This window comes from Drosophila subobscura, chromosome E (genome assembly GCF_008121235.1).
Source record: "Drosophila subobscura isolate 14011-0131.10 chromosome E, UCBerk_Dsub_1.0, whole genome shotgun sequence".
NCBI lineage: Eukaryota > Metazoa > Arthropoda > Insecta > Diptera > Drosophilidae > Drosophila > Drosophila subobscura.
This window is the reverse complement of record NC_048531.1, coordinates 6,634,945-6,655,129: the sequence shown is the minus strand read 5'-3', so window position 1 is coordinate 6,655,129 and position 20,185 is coordinate 6,634,945. Positions and strand designations below refer to the sequence as shown.

Below are 20,185 nucleotides of genomic sequence, written 5' to 3'. Positions count from 1 at the left end.
ATGGTTTTTATTTAATAGATATTTCTGTATACGCATATTTGATAATCCAAAATGTGCTATAATATTGAGTGGTTAAAGGTTACACTTATACGTTTAGTTAGCTTAGGGTTACGTGTAATATTTCATTTAGTGTTTAGTTTCCAGTGATCCATTTTCCCCATCGTGTTTTCAAGTTTCTGGGCATTTTTTTAATTGCTCTTGCGGCAATTTTAACAATGTTATGATATTTAATGTTTTTTTGTTTATTGTTGATTTAACTTTTGTGTATGCTACTCGTACTTCATAATGCTGTCATTAATTTACAATGATATACAGTTTACAGTTTTGCTATAAAACACTTGTGAATCCAACTAAAGATAATAGGAATAGAATTAAATAATGTCGAGTATAAGGTAAGCATATTGCATTCAGTTCTACGGATCTATAACTCTAAAATAAATTAGTTTGCAACTTTGATTCTCAATTTCCACATATGTACCTCTCCCTTTTGGTTTCTCTAACCACTAATAAAACTATATTTAAATGTATTTACAGATTGTTTCCACCACGCGCTCTCCTCTCCGGATCCGCCTAAACTGAGATGAAACCAAAAATAGTCCAAGTTACTATAATTAATATGTCATCAAGTACTAATATTCATATTCATTTTCGGTTGGATTTTGGATTTCTACATACATATTTACGCTACTGGAAGTTATCATACATTTGATTGTATTTTTTATATTTTTTTTAGTTTTTAAATTGTTTATTTTTCGTTTCTTGCAGATTTTGGTGGAAAGATTCTCTATCTCACTAAGGATTTACACAAATAATATTTTCAAGTGGCATCCTAATGTTGCCTGAAAGAAAAACTATTTCAAATTTTCTATGTAGAAATATGGGTTTATTTTTACTCTCTTTAATTTTTGTGTTTGCTGATACTACACTAGAAATTGTATGCTTCACTTTGAGGACTCCAAGTACATACCTTTATGTATATAATTATAGAGGTGTGTATTTATTTATTGGTTGTTTTCTCTTACGTACTCTCGACTGCGTTTGCGATGTGTTGGCAAAGTTCTACTGTTTCCACTTATGATTTTTGTTTGTTTTGTATATCAAAAATACATTTTATTTCACGTGTTACTTCAATTCTACATTATGTATTTTCTACGTATCCTAAATTAAATTTGAAATGAAATCCAAATAAAATGTTGTGGCTTCAGGGCGTTTCCGTAAAATTCATATAACTCTCTTTTCTGATTTGCATCTGGGTTGATTTTTGTTTCCTTTTCTTTTGTCGTTACACGCTAATGAGTTTAATTGCTAGGACCTTGATAATTTGGTTTAATTCTATTTTAAGGTATTTAATCTTTCCTTCCCTCGCTTTCAACACGGTATGGTATAAAGCATTTGATTTGATTCAAGTGTTTCTTCGCTCTTTTCGATATTGTTTTGGGCTTTTGGCTATACGGTCGGTCTTCACGATTTTACGGCGCACTTTCAGTCTCACACTAAGCGGAAATTATGATAGTTGATGTGTGTGTGTGTGTGTTTGTGTCGGGGGAGGAGGGAGATAACTAGAATCAGAATTCTGCTACTTTTTTGCTTACACCTACGTTTGACCCTCATTCAAAGTTTTCCGAATGGTTACAAGTCCAAATTATAAACATATACATATCCTATATATACATTTATATCTGTATCTGTATGTGTTTGTATCTGTATACGTATACGTACATTTATGCATATTTTATGTCCACTAAAAACAAACTACTCTTCAAGCCGCAAAACTAAAAACACCAAAAAACTAATTCATTAACTTTCGAGTCTAGGGCAAAGCAAAATTCATGTTTCCTGTACGATCTGTCTATGGTATATATGTCTATATATATCTCCTTCTTTCTCTCTACGGTCTGCTTAAACGGCTAGAACAAAAGGACTTTGAGAACCTACATCTATTTAACTATGTTCCGTATATTGTAGATAAAGCATATTTCTTTCTCATTATATTTACATTTTATACACATCTCAATTGTGTAATTTTACTGTCCAAATCTAGCTAATCGTATTTGTGATTGGTTTTGATTGGATTGAATTGGATTGGATTACTCTTGGGAAGTTTGAAATGGAGTTTTTTCCGACTGCTCCTGCTACCCCTAACTCGTTCTATGGTTTGGACATTAGCAAATGAAACTGCATCAGCTTGCGCTTCCAGTGCTTATAATTAAATCTAAATTTGATGTCCTCGGACTTGGCCACGCCGGCAATCGTTTTTATATCCTCCCCATCATGTTCCTGCTCCTGCTCCTGCACCTGCACCTGCCCCCGAGGCTGATCCTGCTTTCAACGCTTTTGTTTGGACGATTTCTTGCGCTTGCTGGTGCCAGTTGCTGCCGCTGCTGCTGTGGCTATGCCTGTGACTGTGGCTGGAGGTGCGACAGCCGGTCCGCTGACCAACGCTGATATGCTGGCAAAGGGCGTAGTGCTGGGCGTTGTGGTGCTAGAGCCACCACCACCACCTCCAACTGCTGCTCCTCCTACTCCTCCTATTCCACCGGTGCTGCCCATTATTGCCGCAGCATGCAGTGATTCTCAACTACGCTCGGGCGTGCCATGGTGCTGATAGATCTGCTGAAGCTGCTGCTGCTGCTGCTGTTGCTGCTGTTGCTGTTGGCTATGCACCACCTGGCTGCTTGACGTCACCACGTCCTGTTGCATGTGCTGCGGATGGTGGCCCTGATGCGGCGACTGCTGTTGCTGCATGTGCACCACATGCTGCTGCATATGCTGCGGCGTTGGCGGCCCCTGAGACGAGCTGTGATGCTGCGGTGTGCTATGATGCTGAGGCGTTGCCGGATGCGGCGATGGACTGTACGGGAACTGTTGCTGCAACATATGCATCTTTTGCATAAATAAATCAATTGTTAATTAACTTATTGTGTTAGTCAAAGCGTGAGTGGGTGAGTGTGTGAGTGAGAGTGGGAGCTACATACCGAATTCTCCTGACTGTGCTCGATAATCTCAATGCTGCCCGTGGTGTTGCCCGAGGTGTTCATCAGCGATACGCCGCTCGTGTTTGCCACCACATCGTACTTGCCGCGCTTGAAGCGGCCGTACAGCGAGCTGTAGGGCAGGTTGTAGTGGATGGCCGCCTGGTTGATGGACATTTGGCCAACCCTGTGGAAGTAATTCGAGAATTAGTTGGCACCGAGCGCATTCCGACCAAATCAAATACTTACCGCACTGAGTTGAGGGCCTCGTTCATGGCATCCTCGGACCAGGGAGTGGGATTCGAACGCGACAGCTCAATGCCCTCCCGCTTGCAGCGTCCATAAAGTGTTCCTTTGTGGCAGTGAATTGAATTGGAGTGGAGTGGAGTTGAGGGGAGAGAATGGGATTAGTTTTGGGAATGCCCAGACGAATGGATTCAAGACGAGAGCGAAGAAGACAATCATCAGAGAAGAAAGCAACGACGAGAACAACAACAGTTCGATGCAGATGGACTTGAATTCCTTGTCCCATTTGGATTTCGAGTTCGAATTTGGTTTTGTTTGGGGCCGACTCACCTGTGGGTATGCCAAACTCAGCGCTGGCTTTCTGTACAGAGGTATTACCCGCCCGGATCGCCTCCAATGCACGCTCCAAGTCCTCGGGCGTCCACGTGGTTGGTGCGGCATTGAATGGCGCCGCCAGGCGGATGCCCTCACGGCGCGCTATCTTGTAGAGCGTCGATGAGGGTATGCCAAAGGCTTTCGATGCCTTATTGGCGGATATTTGGCCCGAACGTAACGCCTCCAAGGCATTCTGCAGGGCATCCTCGTTCCATGACTTGGTGCCGCCCTCCTTCTTGGGCGTTTCGATGCCCAAACGATGAGCACGCTGCCAGAGGGTGGTCGATGGGATGCCATAAATGGCAGATGCTTTCGTCAGGCTCATGTTTTGATTCTTTAATGCATCTAAAGCTGAATTCATATCATCTTGTGTCCAAGCTTTGGGACCATTAAACTGACCTTTCTCGCCAGAGCCAGAGCCAGCCCCACCACCCATGCCCCCACCACCACCAGCACCACCGGGGCCGCAAACGCTGCCACCCAGCCCGCTTCCATGCTGCTGATCCAAGTTCGTATAGTGCGGCTCCTTCTGATCGTGCGGCGAACCATTCGCGATCATCATCGAATCCTCGCTCGTATCCGAATTGTACATATCTGCAAGAGGACAAAGGGGGGGAAGAAGCTCATCAATGAAGGATCGTTCAAAGAGTTTTATGCTGTTTTCTGATGTTGCCACTCACCCATATGCCCTGAGGACATCATATTGACAATCTCCGGCGTTATAATCATTCCGGGCTCATGCTTTATTTGGCTCGGATCAATCTCCATGACAGTTGCCCCACTGATCTCCGCGTGCGTCACATGCCCACCATGTTGGGCGTGCACAGCTGCCGCTGCCGCCGCCTGCTGCTGTTGCTGTTGCTGCTGGTGATGCTGCTGCTGCTGCTGCTGCTGCTGTTGCTGATGCTGCTGCTGCTGTTGCTGCTGCTGCTGTTGGGCCTGACTTTGGGCCATCAGCTGCTGGGCATGGAGGTGTTGCTGCTGCTGCTGCTGCTGTTGCTGTGCCTGATGATGGGCATGCTGCTGCTGGGCGTGGGAGATAGCATGCTGCTGGGCAGCCGCCAGATGCTTGGCATCGATCACCTCGCTCTTGATGTGCTGCACGAGGTTCGAGTTGCTCTCGTCCCCGGTATGATGATGGGCTATCGAATGCATGGGAGATTGATCGAGTCGATGGATCTGCTGCGCCAAATGATTGTCAATGTCGAGCGGATCGGTGGGATCTAAGCAAAACAAAGAGAGAGTGGAGAGCGGTTAGCTTTGATCGAATCGGATTGGTGAAGAGAATCCCGTAGCCTTCAATCTACAATACCAATAACTCACTTGATAGATCGCGTGTGTCTGTGCTGGGGTTGCACGAGAGGTCGACGTGCTCCGTAACGGTGACTGGTGTGGCAGATGGTGCTGGTGGCTCGGGTGTGAAGTCCAGGAATCCCATGGGCACGCCTAGCAGGCCTCCGTTCTGCATGCAATCAAGATTCGTACACAAAAGAGAGGAAACAACGTTAGGGATGGTGTGGAAAATGCAGGGAGGGGACTTGATCTGATCTGGACTGGACTGAACAGGACAGGACTGGACTGGGTCTGCGGTTTGCCTATTGCCTAATTGGAGGGATCGCCTTCTATCCCTCCAGCTGGGTTGCAGGAAAGAGGCTGAGGCTGAGGCTAAGGCTGAGTGCTAAGACGGAGACGGAGACTTGAACGTTGAGACGGCGACACACTTACCATGCCCATGCCTAAACTAGTCATATTTTTTGTATCTTTTCCGTCGCGCGCTACTACAATTTGTGTGACGATGGCTTGGCCCGCTGAGGTCACTCCGCCGCTCACGCCCGTTGCATTGTTCGAGTGGCTGGACGAGTTGGACGATGGCGAGGCCAGCGATTGCTCTGTCTTGCAGATCTTGCTCGGCTTGCTCTCGTGCTCGTGCTCGTGCTCGTGTTCGTGGGAGTGTGAAAGATTGTGGGTGTGATCGTGGGAGTGGTCGTGATCGTGATCGTGATCGTGATCCACGTCCGACTCGTCACCGGTGCCCGGCACGGGTATGTAATTGCCCTCGGCCGTCTGCTGTAGGCTCACAATGGATGTCTGATTCTGGCCCTGTATGAGCAGCGTCTGCGCGTGATGATGCGCCGGCTGTGGCTGCTGGGAGACGCCGCTGCTGCTGCCGCTGGCGCTGCCTCCGACCAGCTGTAGATCCGGAGACTTGGATCGCTTGAGTCGCGACTTGCGCGTCGTCGGCTGGAGCCCGGACTGTGACTGCAAGCTGCCAGCCCCGCTGCCGCTGCTACCACTCGCTGTCGTGCTGAGCAGCTGTCCACCCAAAGGCACACTGCCGCCACTGGCCACTCCGTGTTGCGTCAACAAAGCGTTGATTTGTTGATGCTGCTGGGCATGCACCTGCTGCTGCTGTTGCTGCTGCTGTTGCTGCTGTTGCTGCTGGAGTTGCTGCTCCTGTTCGTGGGCCTGGGCCTGCGCTTGGGTCTGTTGGTGGTGCTGATGGTGCTGCTGCTCGAGCGAGGGTGAGGCTGCTCCACCCGGCACTATGCTGGGATTCACAATGCTGCCCACGACTGCCTGCTGTATGTTCTCCGACACGGTTATTGTCGCTGTGGCCGCGTCGTTCAAATCATCAGCGTTTTCCGCTGTCTCACAGAGGCCTTTGATCTTCAGTTGTTCGGCGGTGCGCAAGAGGCCCTGGAAGTGGGAAAACAAAAGGAAAAACATAAATGAGTAATCCGTTTCAAGGCTTGAGATAAAAATCCCCACTGCGGCTGCTTCTTGCTGCCAAAAACAACATACATGTCGTGTACATGACAAAAAAAAACTGTAATCCAAGGCAGATTTGATTGAAAAATCAGCCTACTGCTGAGTTAGGTTGAAAATTGAAAGAGTTCCAAGAACCGCGCCCATTCCGACGTAACACACACACACAGAGGATGCGGTACACAGTAGACCCCAGAGAATGTATAAGGCAGAGCTTAGGTGATGGAAATTCGCCTGCTTGCTGCCTTCTTCTCCCCTCTGTCTCTCTCTGTTTGTCTATGGTACGTTCTGTGACAGTCATTACGGCGTCGCTTGTCTTGGCATGGTCACCAGTAGTGTCCACAGTCCGCAGCCCAATTCCAACAACACTTTCGCCACTGCCAATGCCAACGCCCACAACCCAACCAAACCACCCACCACCCAGCACCCAGCACACCCAGCACCCACTCTCGCCGTCCCAATGCGCTGCAGTTGGCAGTCGCCGCAGCAATTGGACAGACAAATATTTACTTCACAAGTTTTTTCCTTTAAGCAGTGCGCAAGCGGACGAGGTAGCCCATCTCAGTGCCCAGCCCAGCCCTCCCTGCCACCGCTCTCATCCATTTTATACATTTTTTTTTTTCATGCTTCGCATTTTAAATTAAAAATACGGAAAAAACACTACGCCGCACACGCACACTCCCAACTCCCAATCCCAACTCCCCACTCCTGCTGCTCCGTAGAAGAAATGCTAAAGAAAAAATTCTTATTACCGCCTTTCACGCAGGGGGTTGGATTGGGTTGGGCTGGGTTGGAGCTGGACATGGCTTGGGTTCTGTGGGGATGGCTTGGCATGGAGTGAAGTGGAGGCCTGAGGTCTCCTTGCGAAACAGAAAAGAAATTAAGGCAAAAATTGAGTAGGTTGAAATTTGTGTACCCGTTCTTTCGGTTCGCTCAAGCCGCAAAGAAATGCTTCCCCTCCCGACCCCTCCCTTGGGCCATCGTCCAGTTTGTTTTAAAAAAAAAATCTTTTCTTCTTCGACAGAAAAGTGAAAAAAAAAAGTTCCAAGAAAGAGGCGGGGGAGGGGGCAGTGTGGGGGGCGATGTGCAGATGAAGAATCCTTCGAATAAATGAAAGAAAAATTTCCTTCAGCTCTGTAGATGCAAATGGCAGGCGCCGGAAACGGAACTACAGCGCAGGCGGTGGATGGGTGGGGGGGAAAGGGAGGAATGTCGGGAAAAAGGATGCATGATTGCTTTCATGGGTGTGTGTGTTGTGTGTGTGTGGATGAAGGGTTCGGACTGTGGTTTCTGTTGCTGCCACTGCCATTTGCTCTGCTCATCAACGCCAAGGCTTTCCCCACTTCCTACCCGCCCCGCGCCATTGGACTCCCTCCTCCCACGCCCCTTTAGCTTATTTATTTAAGTTGAGCAAAAAAATTATTAAAAATAAAAAGTACATAACAAATTTACGCAACTTTTTGCAGCACTGTGTGCCCTGACCAACAACAGCAAGGAGGAAGCGAAGGAAAACGCGAGAAACGAGAGACGGAGACAGGGGTACAGAGGGACAGGACAGGGGGGGAAAGGAATTAAGAAAGAGAGAAAAAGAGTTCGGCACAGAAATTTAAATAAATTGTGGCAAGGAGCAGCAGCAGGAGGCTGGGTAGCCCGGGAAGGTGCGCGAACTCAAGGCGAACCCAATCCTTCCTGCCCTCCCGCACCCCACTCCGCCGCCTCTTTGGGTTGCTTCTCCTTGGCACATTTCTTTTTTCTTTTGCCCGCCTCTTTGGTGAATTTTCTTGTTTTTAATTACGACAACGACAGGCAGGGCAGGGCAGGGCAGGGCAGGGCAGGGGGATGCAGGACTCAGGCAGAGCGCTCTCTAATGGCCAGGAGGGACACACGCAGGACATCCAGGACAGCTCACTAGAACGAGTCTTCGCTGGACACTCCTCCGGGTCTTATGTAAAGCAATACGATGAAGGCAGAACACAACAACAACAAAAAGGGCTGCTGCTGCGTGGAAAAGGTCTTGAGGAAAATGCGAAAAAAAATCGGCATTTAGGCAGGAGTAGGGAGCAGGGGGCAGGGAGCAGCAGGTATTTACTCGCACAGGGAGCTTCGCATGTAACCAGGGCAATGGCAAGAGCTAACCCAAAAGCAAAACAGCAACAGCAGCAAAAAGCTTGGAAAAGCAAAGAAAAATCAGTGTCCCTCCCCCCCTTTGTGCGTGTCTGCCGGCCTCTGATAATCTCCGACCCGCTGCCCACTGCCCACTGCCCACTGCAAAATTCCAATTAAAAACTCTTCATGCGCTAAAGTCAAATCAAAGAGAGATGCTGGTGGAAGAGTTAGAGGAAGTGCTGGTGCTGGTGCTGGGCCTTAGTGCCCCATTGAAATTCTAACGCAATTAGTGCATGAAAATAAAGCGTCAATGCTGCGTATGAGTGATATATGGCTTAAGTGACACACAATGCCCCAACCCCACTGCAGTGTCCACCCACCCCACTGAGGTCTGTCATAATTGAAAGCTGACAGCAACCAGAGGAAGGGAAAAAAGCAACAACAAAATGGCGCATCAAATGGCTAGTACAGAAAAATCGCATGCAAAAACTAAAAGCAACCATCAAAGAGGGGAAAAATCCGTCTAAACCATAGCTGTAACCTGGCTGTGGAAAAGCCAACCCATGTGAACCTCAGCCAGTGCCAGTGACATCGTTCGATGAGGCTGTACATATTTCCTTTGATTCCTTTATCCAGCTGTAATATAAACTATGATTTTATGCACAATCCAACAGCACATTCAATATTTCTATTCACATGTTTCTCTGCTTTATGTAACCCTGTATCTAAAGTCCCTTTAACAGCAGTTTTCTACTCGTATCCGATAACCTTTTTTACAGGTACAGTCACAGCAAAAACAGCCAAACAAAATCGATAATTACTAATGTAACTAAATACAATTAAAGCGCACGACAAAAAGGTACAAAAAAAACACACAGAGTGAGTATCGCGGCTGGCTCGCGGCAGAGACAAATGGACGGAAGTAAGGGAACGGGCACACAACAGCAGCAACAACAACTGAAGTGGTGGAAAACAGACAAAAAAAAGTATAGAAAAAATCGGTGGAAAATGCGCTTACTTACAGCCCAGTTGGCAAATGGGCAACCCAGGCAGGATGCTGGCCCACATCCCCAACCACTCGCCCTGCCCCTGTCGAGGACTATCAAAGACAATGGCGGCACATTCAAGGGTTTAAAATTTCACCATTTGCATTTTTTGCCACCACCACCCGCCTATCCACCCCCCCATACAACACCCCCTCCCTGTGTAGCCCAGTAATTTCATTTCATTTACCATTTTTTTTTTATCTTCTTTATCTTCCTATCATTATTATTTTTTGTCGCTCTTTTCGGTTGTTTTGTTGCTTTTATTTTGTTTGGCTGCATGCATTTGTCATTGAAGTTGGGTTTTTTCTGGAGTCGAATTCGTAGCTTGATTAAATGCCCATTGAAGATGAATGAATTCTTGTCTCAACGCGAGAAAAATTACTTGGAGGTGGAAGCACATCAATAGCCGCCCAGTGGAACTGGAGTACGTTGCCCAATTTATCTGTATCGGGATTTCGAACATCGCCCATCTAAGGGTTGCTTTTGATGGCAGCGAATAATTGCATGCAAATGAGCCACTGCTGGGACGCATGCAAATCTCCATAATCCACCAGCGATGAAGGAGGATGAAGGAGGATTCTAGAGGAAGAAGGTCATCCGTGTGTAGATTTTTTGCATATTAACACGTTTCCAGGAAGTGGAGGGATTTGAATCTGCTCTCATTAGTTTCCTGAAAAGCTACTTTCAGCGAGCCTGAGAATAAAAACGGAATCCCGTCCCAGTTGGATTTTCAGCCTTTCGATTTGAACAATCGTTCGCTAAATATTTTATAATAATTTAAGATCTTTCACGAATTTTACACACATTTCTGGAGTTTAAAACCTAGTCTAAGGGTTTAAGGGTTATTTTCTAAACAAGTTCACTTGCGGGTCAGATTTCGATTTCAAACCTTCTACAGATAATTATTAAAAGTCAGGGGCAACACTCTTGTCCCCCCTTCTGCACCACTGTCCCTTCCCTGACCACGATGGTTTCGCTTTTTGGATATTTACCTGCAACGAGACGAAAGAAAAGAGAAAATTAGCAAATTGGCAAAAATGTATAATTAATTATTGGTGAAAAAATACAGCACAGAGCTGATTGTGTATAAAACAAAAATAATAATAATAAAAGTTATAATATTTAAAGAATCACAAGGAAGAGTGTGGGGGGACTTTTCGAAAGCGGAACCAAACCAGTTGCCGGACTGACTGACTGTCTCTGGCTTTGCCTCTGGCTCTGTTGGTCGGTGGAGTTGCTTGATCATCGATGAGAAACCAAAATGGAGTCATGCCAGCAGCAGCAACCACACAACGTTAACAACTTCAACTAATTGCCTAACCAAAAGATACATACAAATTGTACATAACCACAACATACACACTCCCCAAATTATACAAAAAAACACACACAAATTACTGATAATTGAGTGAAAACTTCAACAAATCAAATTCATTGCTGGGAAAATTGTTTCTGTTGCATTAATGGAAAATCAAACTGAAACTAGAACTGCACCCCACTCAGAGTTGTGTTTTTGGCGGAGTTCAAGGGAAATTTACTTACTAAAAAATAAAAATAAAATGAACAAAGAGACCAAGAAGTTGAGGCGGGGAGAAAATAAAAGCAAATTGGTGCGCAAGTAAATTACGAAATTGCTTCAAATACACTTATTGAGAGACTCACACGCCAGCTAGAGAGAAGGAGGAGAGAGAAGGAGAGTTGGATGAACAGTGACAGGCGGACGCTTCCACCAAAAAAGCAAAGAGGAAAAAAACCAAAGCCAAAGCCAAAGCAAGAGAAATAATCAAATATTCGCCAACAGCAAAAGTTTATTGAACTTTTTCGACATTTCTTTGCTGGCTTTTATTATTTCTTCATTATGTTGTTGTTGTTGTTGTTGTTGTTGTTGTTGTTGTTGCTGTTGCTGCTTGGCTAAGGTGTCCGACAATGTTATAAAACCAACAAACAACAAAGATAACAAACGCATATTAATGAGCTTCGCATGGGACGCGGAGTTCGTGTGAGTGCGCGTGGCTTTTGGCAGCCAATTAACAGACCAAAGAAAGAGTATTGGAAATTGAGTATAAAAAGATTTGTTATCTCTGGATATTAGTTGTTCCCATCAACTCTGCTAAGCGTCGTAAAGCTTTCAATTATTTCATGAATATTATTTGCAACGGCAAAGACAACGCAGAGAGAGAGAGAGACAGCAGGGAACATGCCCAAGCGACCTTCAATCATAAAGAGAGATAGACAAACGTGAGAGAAGACAAGCGCGAACCAATAAAATACAACAAATTTGAGAGCAAATGCACTTTTGGGCTTGACTCTCTCCCTCTTTTACACACTCACACAGAGAAACCCAAACAGCAAAAAGCGTGAAAATATATGAATGAACGGCACTCACCACAGCTCTCCCACTCACCCCTTGCCCATCCATAAAGTGTGTGCTTAACGTAACGCCAGCAAGAATGCGACGCTACGAAAAAAACGTAGAGCGCGACTTTTGATATTGAAATGGAAAGAATAAAGGGAAATGTCGGTGGGGGAAGGAATGAGAACGAACACGAGAACAAAAACCATAAATTGATAGACCCAGAACGAGTGGAGCAAAGCAAAGCAAATGCTAAATGTCACGAGCAAAACAGAGAAGGAAAGTAACAAAAAATAATCATAAAAATACTTAACACACACTCACACGCACACAGCCAGAAGAAGAAGGCAAATAAAGGAAAACGAAAACAGAAAACAAAAACAAAACGAGAGAAAACAAAAAAAAAAGTAAAAGTTGAATTTTTCCAAAGAAACTGCAGAGCAAAACAGAGAATTACGCGAAAAATAATAATAATAAAAATACCAAAAGAGAGACGCAGTAGGAGAGAGACAGAGAGAGAGAGGGAGCACACAAAGCAAATAACGTGTGGGAGTAAGGAGGGGAGGCATAGTAGCGTGTAGGAGCAGACCAGACCAGACCAGGCGAAATATATGAAAAGAAGGGCAACCTGTAGGGAAAGGGGTTGTTGATGAGGGGAGCCAGAAGAGAGAACAAGATGAAAGCAGGAGCAGCTAAGGCGCTATGGTGTGTGGGGGAGATTCGGGTGTAAGGAGGAAGGTGCTACGCGTCAGACAGGGAGACGCAGCAGCAGCAGCAGAAGCAGCGCAGCAGCATTTTTATAGCCTTGTCTACGCGACCAAGAAGCAGACGGGGAAAAGAGAAAATGTAGAAAAACGTGGCACACAATAAGACGACGTCTCAAAAGGGAAGGGTGCGGTGGGTGGAGGGAATATATGAGAGCGCAGGAGGAGGAAGCAATGTCAAAGTAGGAGAATGGAGGGGAAGTAAAAAGAGCTTCAGCAGACAAACATGTGCGGTAAGAAGTTGCACAAGTGCCGGTTTACCACACACACACACACAGAGAGTAGGAAGGGGCTTGCTAAGCAGCTGTTAAACAGACACCAGCTGCTGCCGGTGTGGGAGAGAGAGAGCAGAAATCAGGCAGAGTAACGGGAAATCCCCCGTTTATCAGAGAAGGAACGTAAGGATTTTGGCATAAGGGCCTTTGACTTACATTACAGTTAACTTGCTGACCACTGCAACAACAGGAAGCTTGACGACCCTCGGGGGCACAGAATCAACAGCATCTGCGCTGCCTGAGTACGCACCAACAGCTGGCAATGGAACCTTCGAGATTCGGATACGAATCGAAGCAGAAAGCTTTCATTAAATATCTGTAATATAACAGAGAGTAGTACGATCCTAAACTCAACCGCATGCCGCTTGTAATTATTCAAATAGAATTCAATCAGGCGACACACAATATCCCAACACCACGCAACACACCGCATAATGGCGGACACTCGGGCACACAGGAAGTGTCAGGTCAGATCGGCAACAAGAGTGAGACAGAGATACATACATGCCTACAACTTCTAGGGAGTGGAGCGGAGAGCGGAAATCCACACTCGCATGCGAGCGAAGAAGCAACTTTTGCAGAATTGAAATTGAAAACTTATAAAATCGAATCGAATCAAACCGAAACTCAACTCGCAATGAAATTGAACTCCTCGAGGGGCAGGCAGCAGGCAGCAGCAGTAGATGGCAGATATGTAGGTTCCACCTTCTGGCTGACTCAACACACATACACATACACATACTGAGAGAGTGGCCAAAATACAAATACAAATCGTGAGGCTTAATATGCATGGCTGGATAAATTGCTGGTTGGCCTGTGTCTGTGAGGGTATGGGGGTCTCGGCTCTCGGCGCTGGATCTCAGTCTGAGTCGTCGCCAACATTGCTGATTGAAGGCACAAGGCTGGTGCTGGTGCTGGTGCTGGGACAGGGACAGTGGCGGGGTGGAGCCAGGCTGTCCGTTATTGAACAAAATGCCATGGGGGGCGGGCGGCCTACAGACGACGACGACGCTGGCAGTCGTCAGTCACTGCTGCTTGATTGGACTTGGACGGACCTCGAAACGTGCCGATTCCCAGCTCGGATGTACATACATACATCCTTACATAAATACATACATATGTACATATGTATGTACATATTTATATGTACGCTTGCATATTCTTGTATGTATTTCTGTGTACTGTTTCTGTATGCCTTGGCAAACCAATGTTTTGTTTGTGGCTTCTCTCGGGCAAAGGTTTCGCCAGCCCTTGCCCTGCCTCGCACAGAAATACACGGTTAATTTGCCATTTTTATGGTTTCATGCCTTTGGCCTGACTCTGGCTTTAGGTCTGGCTCTGGCTTTGGGTCTGGCTCTGGGTCTGATGTGGTGTGGTCTGGTCTGGTGTGTTTTGCTGTCTGTGGGTCTGCACTGTACCACTGATTTCAATCGGAGAACAGTCTAAGCAAAACTGCTCAGCATTCAGTTCGAGTAAAAATTTCATAAAGCGAATCTCAATGCAGATTATGCATACATTCATACATCCATAAATACATATCTGATATGTATCGCTCTTAAGGGACATATCCCTCTGTGACTATCGTTCTCTACAACGGAGGGTGACCTTGCTGTGAATGAATTTGTCATCAAGTTTGGCAATATTATTTTTTAACTGCAGCATTGCGCGTGCACCCAACCCATTCGTGTGTGTCCGCCAAAGAGAGCTTTCACAGTAGTCCCTTGCCAGGTCTCTGATGACGCTTCCTTCTGCTATTTATGCACAAATCACCAAAAAAAACAAAACTTCAACTCAAACGAATGGAAAAAAACCAAAAGAACAAAACAAAAAACAAATTTCAATTTCAAAACCCAAAACCCAAGCCGAAGTTCTTTCTCTCTATCTCTCTCTCTCTCTTTGCTGCGTTCTCCCTCTGCATCGCCATCTCCCTAGGGCAGCAGCAGCACTAAGGGACGCCCGCAATCTCTTCGCTGTGTGTGTGTGTTTATGTGTATGCAAAACTGGGGAGAAGAAAAAAAGGAACTTGGATGACGAAAGCCGCGGCAAAAAAAAGAGAAGCAGCACACACACACACAAAAAATCATCATCATTTATGCAGATTTCAAGGCACTGATATGAGGCGACAGTTTTCGGTGTGTGTGTGTGTGTGGGTATGCATTTTTTTGTGATACATGCGATTTGCCTCCTATGTAAATACATATGTACATACATATGTGTAACATACATATGTACATATGTACGTACATACTGTGCGTTTCAGAACTTTAGATGTGCTCTTGAAATGTCTACAATTTGTTTGCAGGTTTGCCTAAAATTCTATGTTTATTTATGGGCGAAATATTTGTGGGTATCCCAACTGAAACAAGAGCCCACGCGCTACCGTGATGAAACGCACTACACATGAACGTTCCCCGATTTTTAGATATGCATAAAATGTAAAAAAAAAAAAAAATATCTGGACGGCAACAGTGAAACGCTGGAAACTTCCTCCTGGCGAATCCGCTCGGCTCCCTGGGCACTTTTGAATCTTTTTGCAATGCAAATTGTGTTTTTTTTTTCGTATACCAATATCTATACATAAACACATACAAACATTGTACATACATACATACATATGTATGAATGTAAATAAATTCATACAAATTTAAAGCTCTCTTTTGGCAAAAACTTTCTTTCTTTGGTTTTTTTTGTTGAAAGAAAACAAAAAAAAATGTACAAAAATAAAAGTGATTGGAACTTTTTCGATTTTTTCTGATTTTATAACCGATAACAAGCAGCCAATGAAATATGTATGTACATACGGGAGTACATATAAATGAAATATAACAAAGCTTATGAGAGCCAGTGGGCCGGCCAGGGTTCGGGGTCTCTTCTGATAAGTTTTTCTGGAAAGTTTTTCCCTTATCGCTTCCAAAGGGCTTCTCAGAGCTCACAGAGAGTCGAGTGCACTCTGAGACCGACCCTGCAAAGGAATCTTTCGAGCAGACCAAAGCCAGGCCCTAAAGTGGCGAACCCTATAATCGAAATCGATTTGCCAATGGCCAAAAAGCCAGCGTAGAGCCAACGACAATAACAATCAGATGTACACATATACAAATACATATAGAAGGGGAAGAGACACCTATCAACCTCCTTCCCCTACCCCTGCCCCTACCCCTGCCCTGCACTCCTTAGAAATGGCAACGAAGACGATTTGCCAAATTTGCTAAACTTACAAACTGATGGCCATGTCGTGATGGTGTCTGTCTGTCTGTCTTTCTTTTTCTATAGAAGTGAGTGGCGTTGTTCTCTCTCTCGCTCCCTCTCTCTGTGAGTGGGTTGGTTGTGTTTTGCATGTCTTGGTAAGTAAATTATGTTAATTGTATTCTCTGACTGTCACCGAATCAAACGGACGTGCGGACGGGCAGGAAGGCAGGCAGGCAGGCAGAGCAGACACATTCCCATACCCAAACACAAATTCTCGTGAATAAAAGTAGCAAACGCGAAAAGATCCATTGAGAAATAAGCAACAATTTCAGATTCACTTCGATGCACTTAAACTTCAATTTCTTTGCTCTCCCTCCCCTTCACTGCTTTTAATTTTATGCAGAAAATCTCCCCCTTTGGATGCAACAAATCGTCGTGTAGATGCCCCATGTAGTTGAAAGCAATTACAGGGTATAAAGTGAAATTAAAGCCATGGATTCCACACACATTTAAAGACATTTATCACATGAATATAGGCATATAGTAGTAGTACATTGCATATATGTACATATGTACATTAAATCTTTATCTGTATCGGATTGTTCATATGTATATTGTGTGTGTGAACACACAACCGAAATAAATCCAACAGAAATTGAAATTCACTTTGTGTGCGCGACATCTGAAAGATACGGCAGCAGGGCGGGCAGTGGATGGATGGGACCGGCCCATCCGCTGGGTACCATTTGGCAAGGCAAATCATTTTCAGGGCCCCACAATATCACAAGGAATTGAAGCACACACCGCGAATCGAGTCTCTTTCTTTTTGTTGTTAACTACATTTTTAACACAAATTTTCCAATAAACAGAGCCGTGCAAGATCTTTGAATGGGGCTCTAACAAGCCGAGCGGAAGCGTTTGCTGTGAGAAGCACAGAGAGAGAGAGATTAAAGACACGAAAAAGCGTAAAAATAATAATAGTAAAATAAAAACGTGCGAACTAAACTTACAAAATAACAAAAAATAAAACACGGCCAGAGACCGAGACCCAGCGACAGGGCACAAAGAGAGAGACAGAGAGAGAGACAGAGAGAGAGAGACCAGTACGAGCCGGCTCCATTCGGAACCCGTCTCGAGAGGAACTTAATTTTTGGCTCTGACTGACGGCTGGGTCGGGACGGTGGGACAGGAAACCGGTTTCCGACTGCCGGCAACTGCCGCAGCTGAGAGGGGTAAGGGGGCACCAGAGAGCGGCACGCATGACTTCAGCAAACCACAAAAAAACACACAAACACACACACACACTTGGTGGAGCGAACGAGCTCTTTTCCCAGCTGTTTGTTGACCTCAAAGCTGTTGTAGTAGTAGTGGCCAGAGCCAGAGCCAGAGCCATAGCCAAAGCCGGGGCCAGACCAAGTCATGGTTATGGCCAGGCCATAAAAGAAGACCAAGCCAAGAAGCCAAGTTAATAATAGATGGCAGGCCAGTCAGCGCAGCCAGAACGATACTGGTTCCACGTGAGAGCGGCGGGAGCGGGGCGAAAGGGCATGCTTGCTGGCTTACACACATTGCGCCAAAGGGGGGCAGGAGGGAAGGAAGGTGTAGGAGGAGGCCCCAACCGGCAAAAAGTGTTTATTTATAGCAGTTGTTGCTGTTTAATTCCTTGAGTCGCAATTGAGTAATCAAGCATAACAAAGAGTGAATGAACCAAACAAACATGCGAGAGAGGGCCCATGGGATCAGAGCGGGCAGGGAAGTGTCAAGCCAAAGGAAAATTACTAAAATATTATTATTATTCTATTTCATGAGTTTCTAATACATTTCACCGCCAAAGAGTGCAAGAGAAGCGTTAAGAAGAGTGCACAAAATATATTTAAAAATCAACGGTAAATAGGATACAAATAAACAGCAGCAGCCAGGCGGAGTGAGGAGTTCCTCACTTTAAGACAGCAGCAAGGCAGCTCGCGAGCGTGCAGAAGAATGTGGCTGGCAAAAGGAAAGCGCAAATGGCAGTAAGAAAGTGACGACACAGAGAAGAAGTGAGCAGTGCCGAGAGAGCGCGAGTGAGCGCGCCCACAAAAAAATAAAGACCTACAAAGCAGCAAACACGAAAAGCAGCAGCAGCAACAAAATATAAGACAAATCTTCAAGGACGTATCCCAAGGTAAACAGACACACATATGAATGAAAGAAGGAGATGTTGAGGAGTGGCGTGGAGGATAGGCAGAGAAACAGCGAGAGCGAGAGGAAAAGGCAACAAAAATAAGTAAAAGTAAGATGGGGCAAAAGAAAACGCGACCTGTTTGATGGTAGCACACACACACACACACAGACACAGTGGCACATACGGACAAAAAGGAGATGTGGGGAAAAGCAAGTGTAGGAAAAACTCGTTTCCAAGTAACATAGAGGGAGGGGGTAACGGAGGCAGGGCCATCATCAGGAATAACTCGAGTAACAAAATGTAGGTAAGTTTTATTGCTCCCACTTCTTCGTCTCTTCCTTCACGTCGGTTGGGGGATTGGGGTGGTCATGGCGGAACAACATAAAATTTAATCAAAAGGCAACCGTTTGAAAATGTGCCAAAGCATGTGGCAGAAGGAGTACAAGCAGAAGGAGGAGCAGCAGCAACAACAAGAAGATGGCACAGCGGAGGATGAAGCAAAAGCAGACGAAGACAACGACAACGACAACGACGCCGACGACGACGTGCGCGTAATGTGGAGTAAAAGCCAGTTTGATAACGGGCTGCTCTCTCCCTCTCTCACTCACTCTCCTGCTTCAGTCATGTATGTGCATGCTAGGGTGTGTGTGTGTGTGTATTGTCTAGCCTAGATTTTGCAGACATAAATTATGCAAGAAATAGAACACGCCGGAGACGGTGCTCAGACAACACCGTTCTCGCAAGGAAAAGGAAGAAACAGAGTAGACAGAGAGAGACCCAAAAGGAGAACAAGACAAAGTCAAAGACAAGGTCAAGGTCTCTCTCTCTATTCTGTGTTTCTCCCCGCTTAGCCCTTACTTGGCGTCGGTCGCCCAAAAATAAGTAATAATAAGAATAATAAGGAAGGGAAGACAAATAAGACAAACGTGTTCCATCAAACACCAAACAGGTTCTCCCTGCCGTGCTGTCCCTTTCTTGCTCATTCCTCCGTTCCAATCTAATGTTCCACGCTGCTTGCCCAAAAGGGCAGGAACGACGCTCTACCTGCTGCTGCCGCCGCCGCAGCCTGTGTCTGGTGCTACCTGTTGCAGGCCGACTGCCCAAAAACTGAAAGTCACTTTGCCAGTCCGATCGCAATCAAAAAGAAACAATCGGCTGAACAACAGAGCGCCCCTGCCCTATTCTACCCAGGCAGCCATCCATCACCTGTTCGCCTAAGCAGCTTGTAAAGTCAATGGCTTCTAGGACTTAGGGATCATATAAATCTATCAGCTCACCACTTGGCCGTGTGCCAATAAGTAGATCAAAGCAAATCCCTACTGTAAGCCAAATTCTAGATCGAAAACTTTCACAAAACGGTAATTAGTTGTGAACCCATTAAATATCTCTTGCAACTATTAGTAACATTATTTCTATGAGAATTATGATTTCCAAGCTCATGAGAACAATCGTCGATGGATGGATAATTTCTACGACTTCAAAGAATAAAAGAGAGGGCCCACCCGAACCACAATTCTTAATTGTCATGGGAGCGAGAACACACAAATGCCAACCTTTTTCTTTTTCTTTCCAATTGAAGTTTTTCTCGTTCGCTCTTAGTAGATTATTTCCTTTTTTTTGGTAATTAATTCTACGCACTTGCGCAACAATGTCGCCCGCTTGGCTATAATTTTCAGCCGAAACCACGCACTGGATTTTCAAGGTCTAATGGGTTTGTTGGCACCGCCAGTGGTGGTGGCAATGGCAGTGGCAGTGGCAGTGGCAGCCATTGGTTATAATGAGCCTGGGCCAAAGAAGAATTATAATCATCATTGAAATAAATGATTAAATTGCCGGAGCGGTGCGTACAGTGCGTTTCACAAGTTTGCGACTCTCGAATGTGTCCAACAAATTGTGAACGGGAACGGTCTCAAAAAAGATTACTTTCAGAGC

The 20,185-nt window shown here is 45.5% G+C and overlaps 1 protein-coding gene across 4 annotated transcripts in view; it reads right to left on the bottom strand.

Moving 5' to 3' along the window:
* Positions 1–165: 165 nt before the first annotated feature.
* The window catches only part of LOC117892704 (hybrid signal transduction histidine kinase L), a 42,433-nt gene continuing 22,413 nt past the window's right edge, over positions 166–20,185 (bottom strand). Inside the window, exons 3-10 of one of the 4 annotated variants that reach the window (XM_034799117.1) lie at positions 5,319–6,290; positions 4,917–5,055; positions 4,274–4,816; positions 3,993–4,187; positions 3,549–3,938; positions 3,222–3,324; positions 2,976–3,159; positions 2,575–2,883 (exon numbers count right to left, since the gene is read on the bottom strand). In XM_034799117.1, coding sequence (XP_034655008.1) covers positions 2,575–2,883; positions 2,976–3,159; positions 3,222–3,324; positions 3,549–3,938; positions 3,993–4,187; positions 4,274–4,816; positions 4,917–5,055; positions 5,319–6,290 — 2,835 coding nt within the window. Of the gene's footprint in view, positions 2,884–2,975; positions 3,160–3,221; positions 3,325–3,548; positions 4,188–4,273; positions 4,817–4,916; positions 5,056–5,318; positions 6,291–20,185 lie in introns of all 4 variants that reach the window. The other 3 variants (XM_034799114.1, XM_034799115.1, XM_034799116.1) reach the window with 3 other exon arrangements.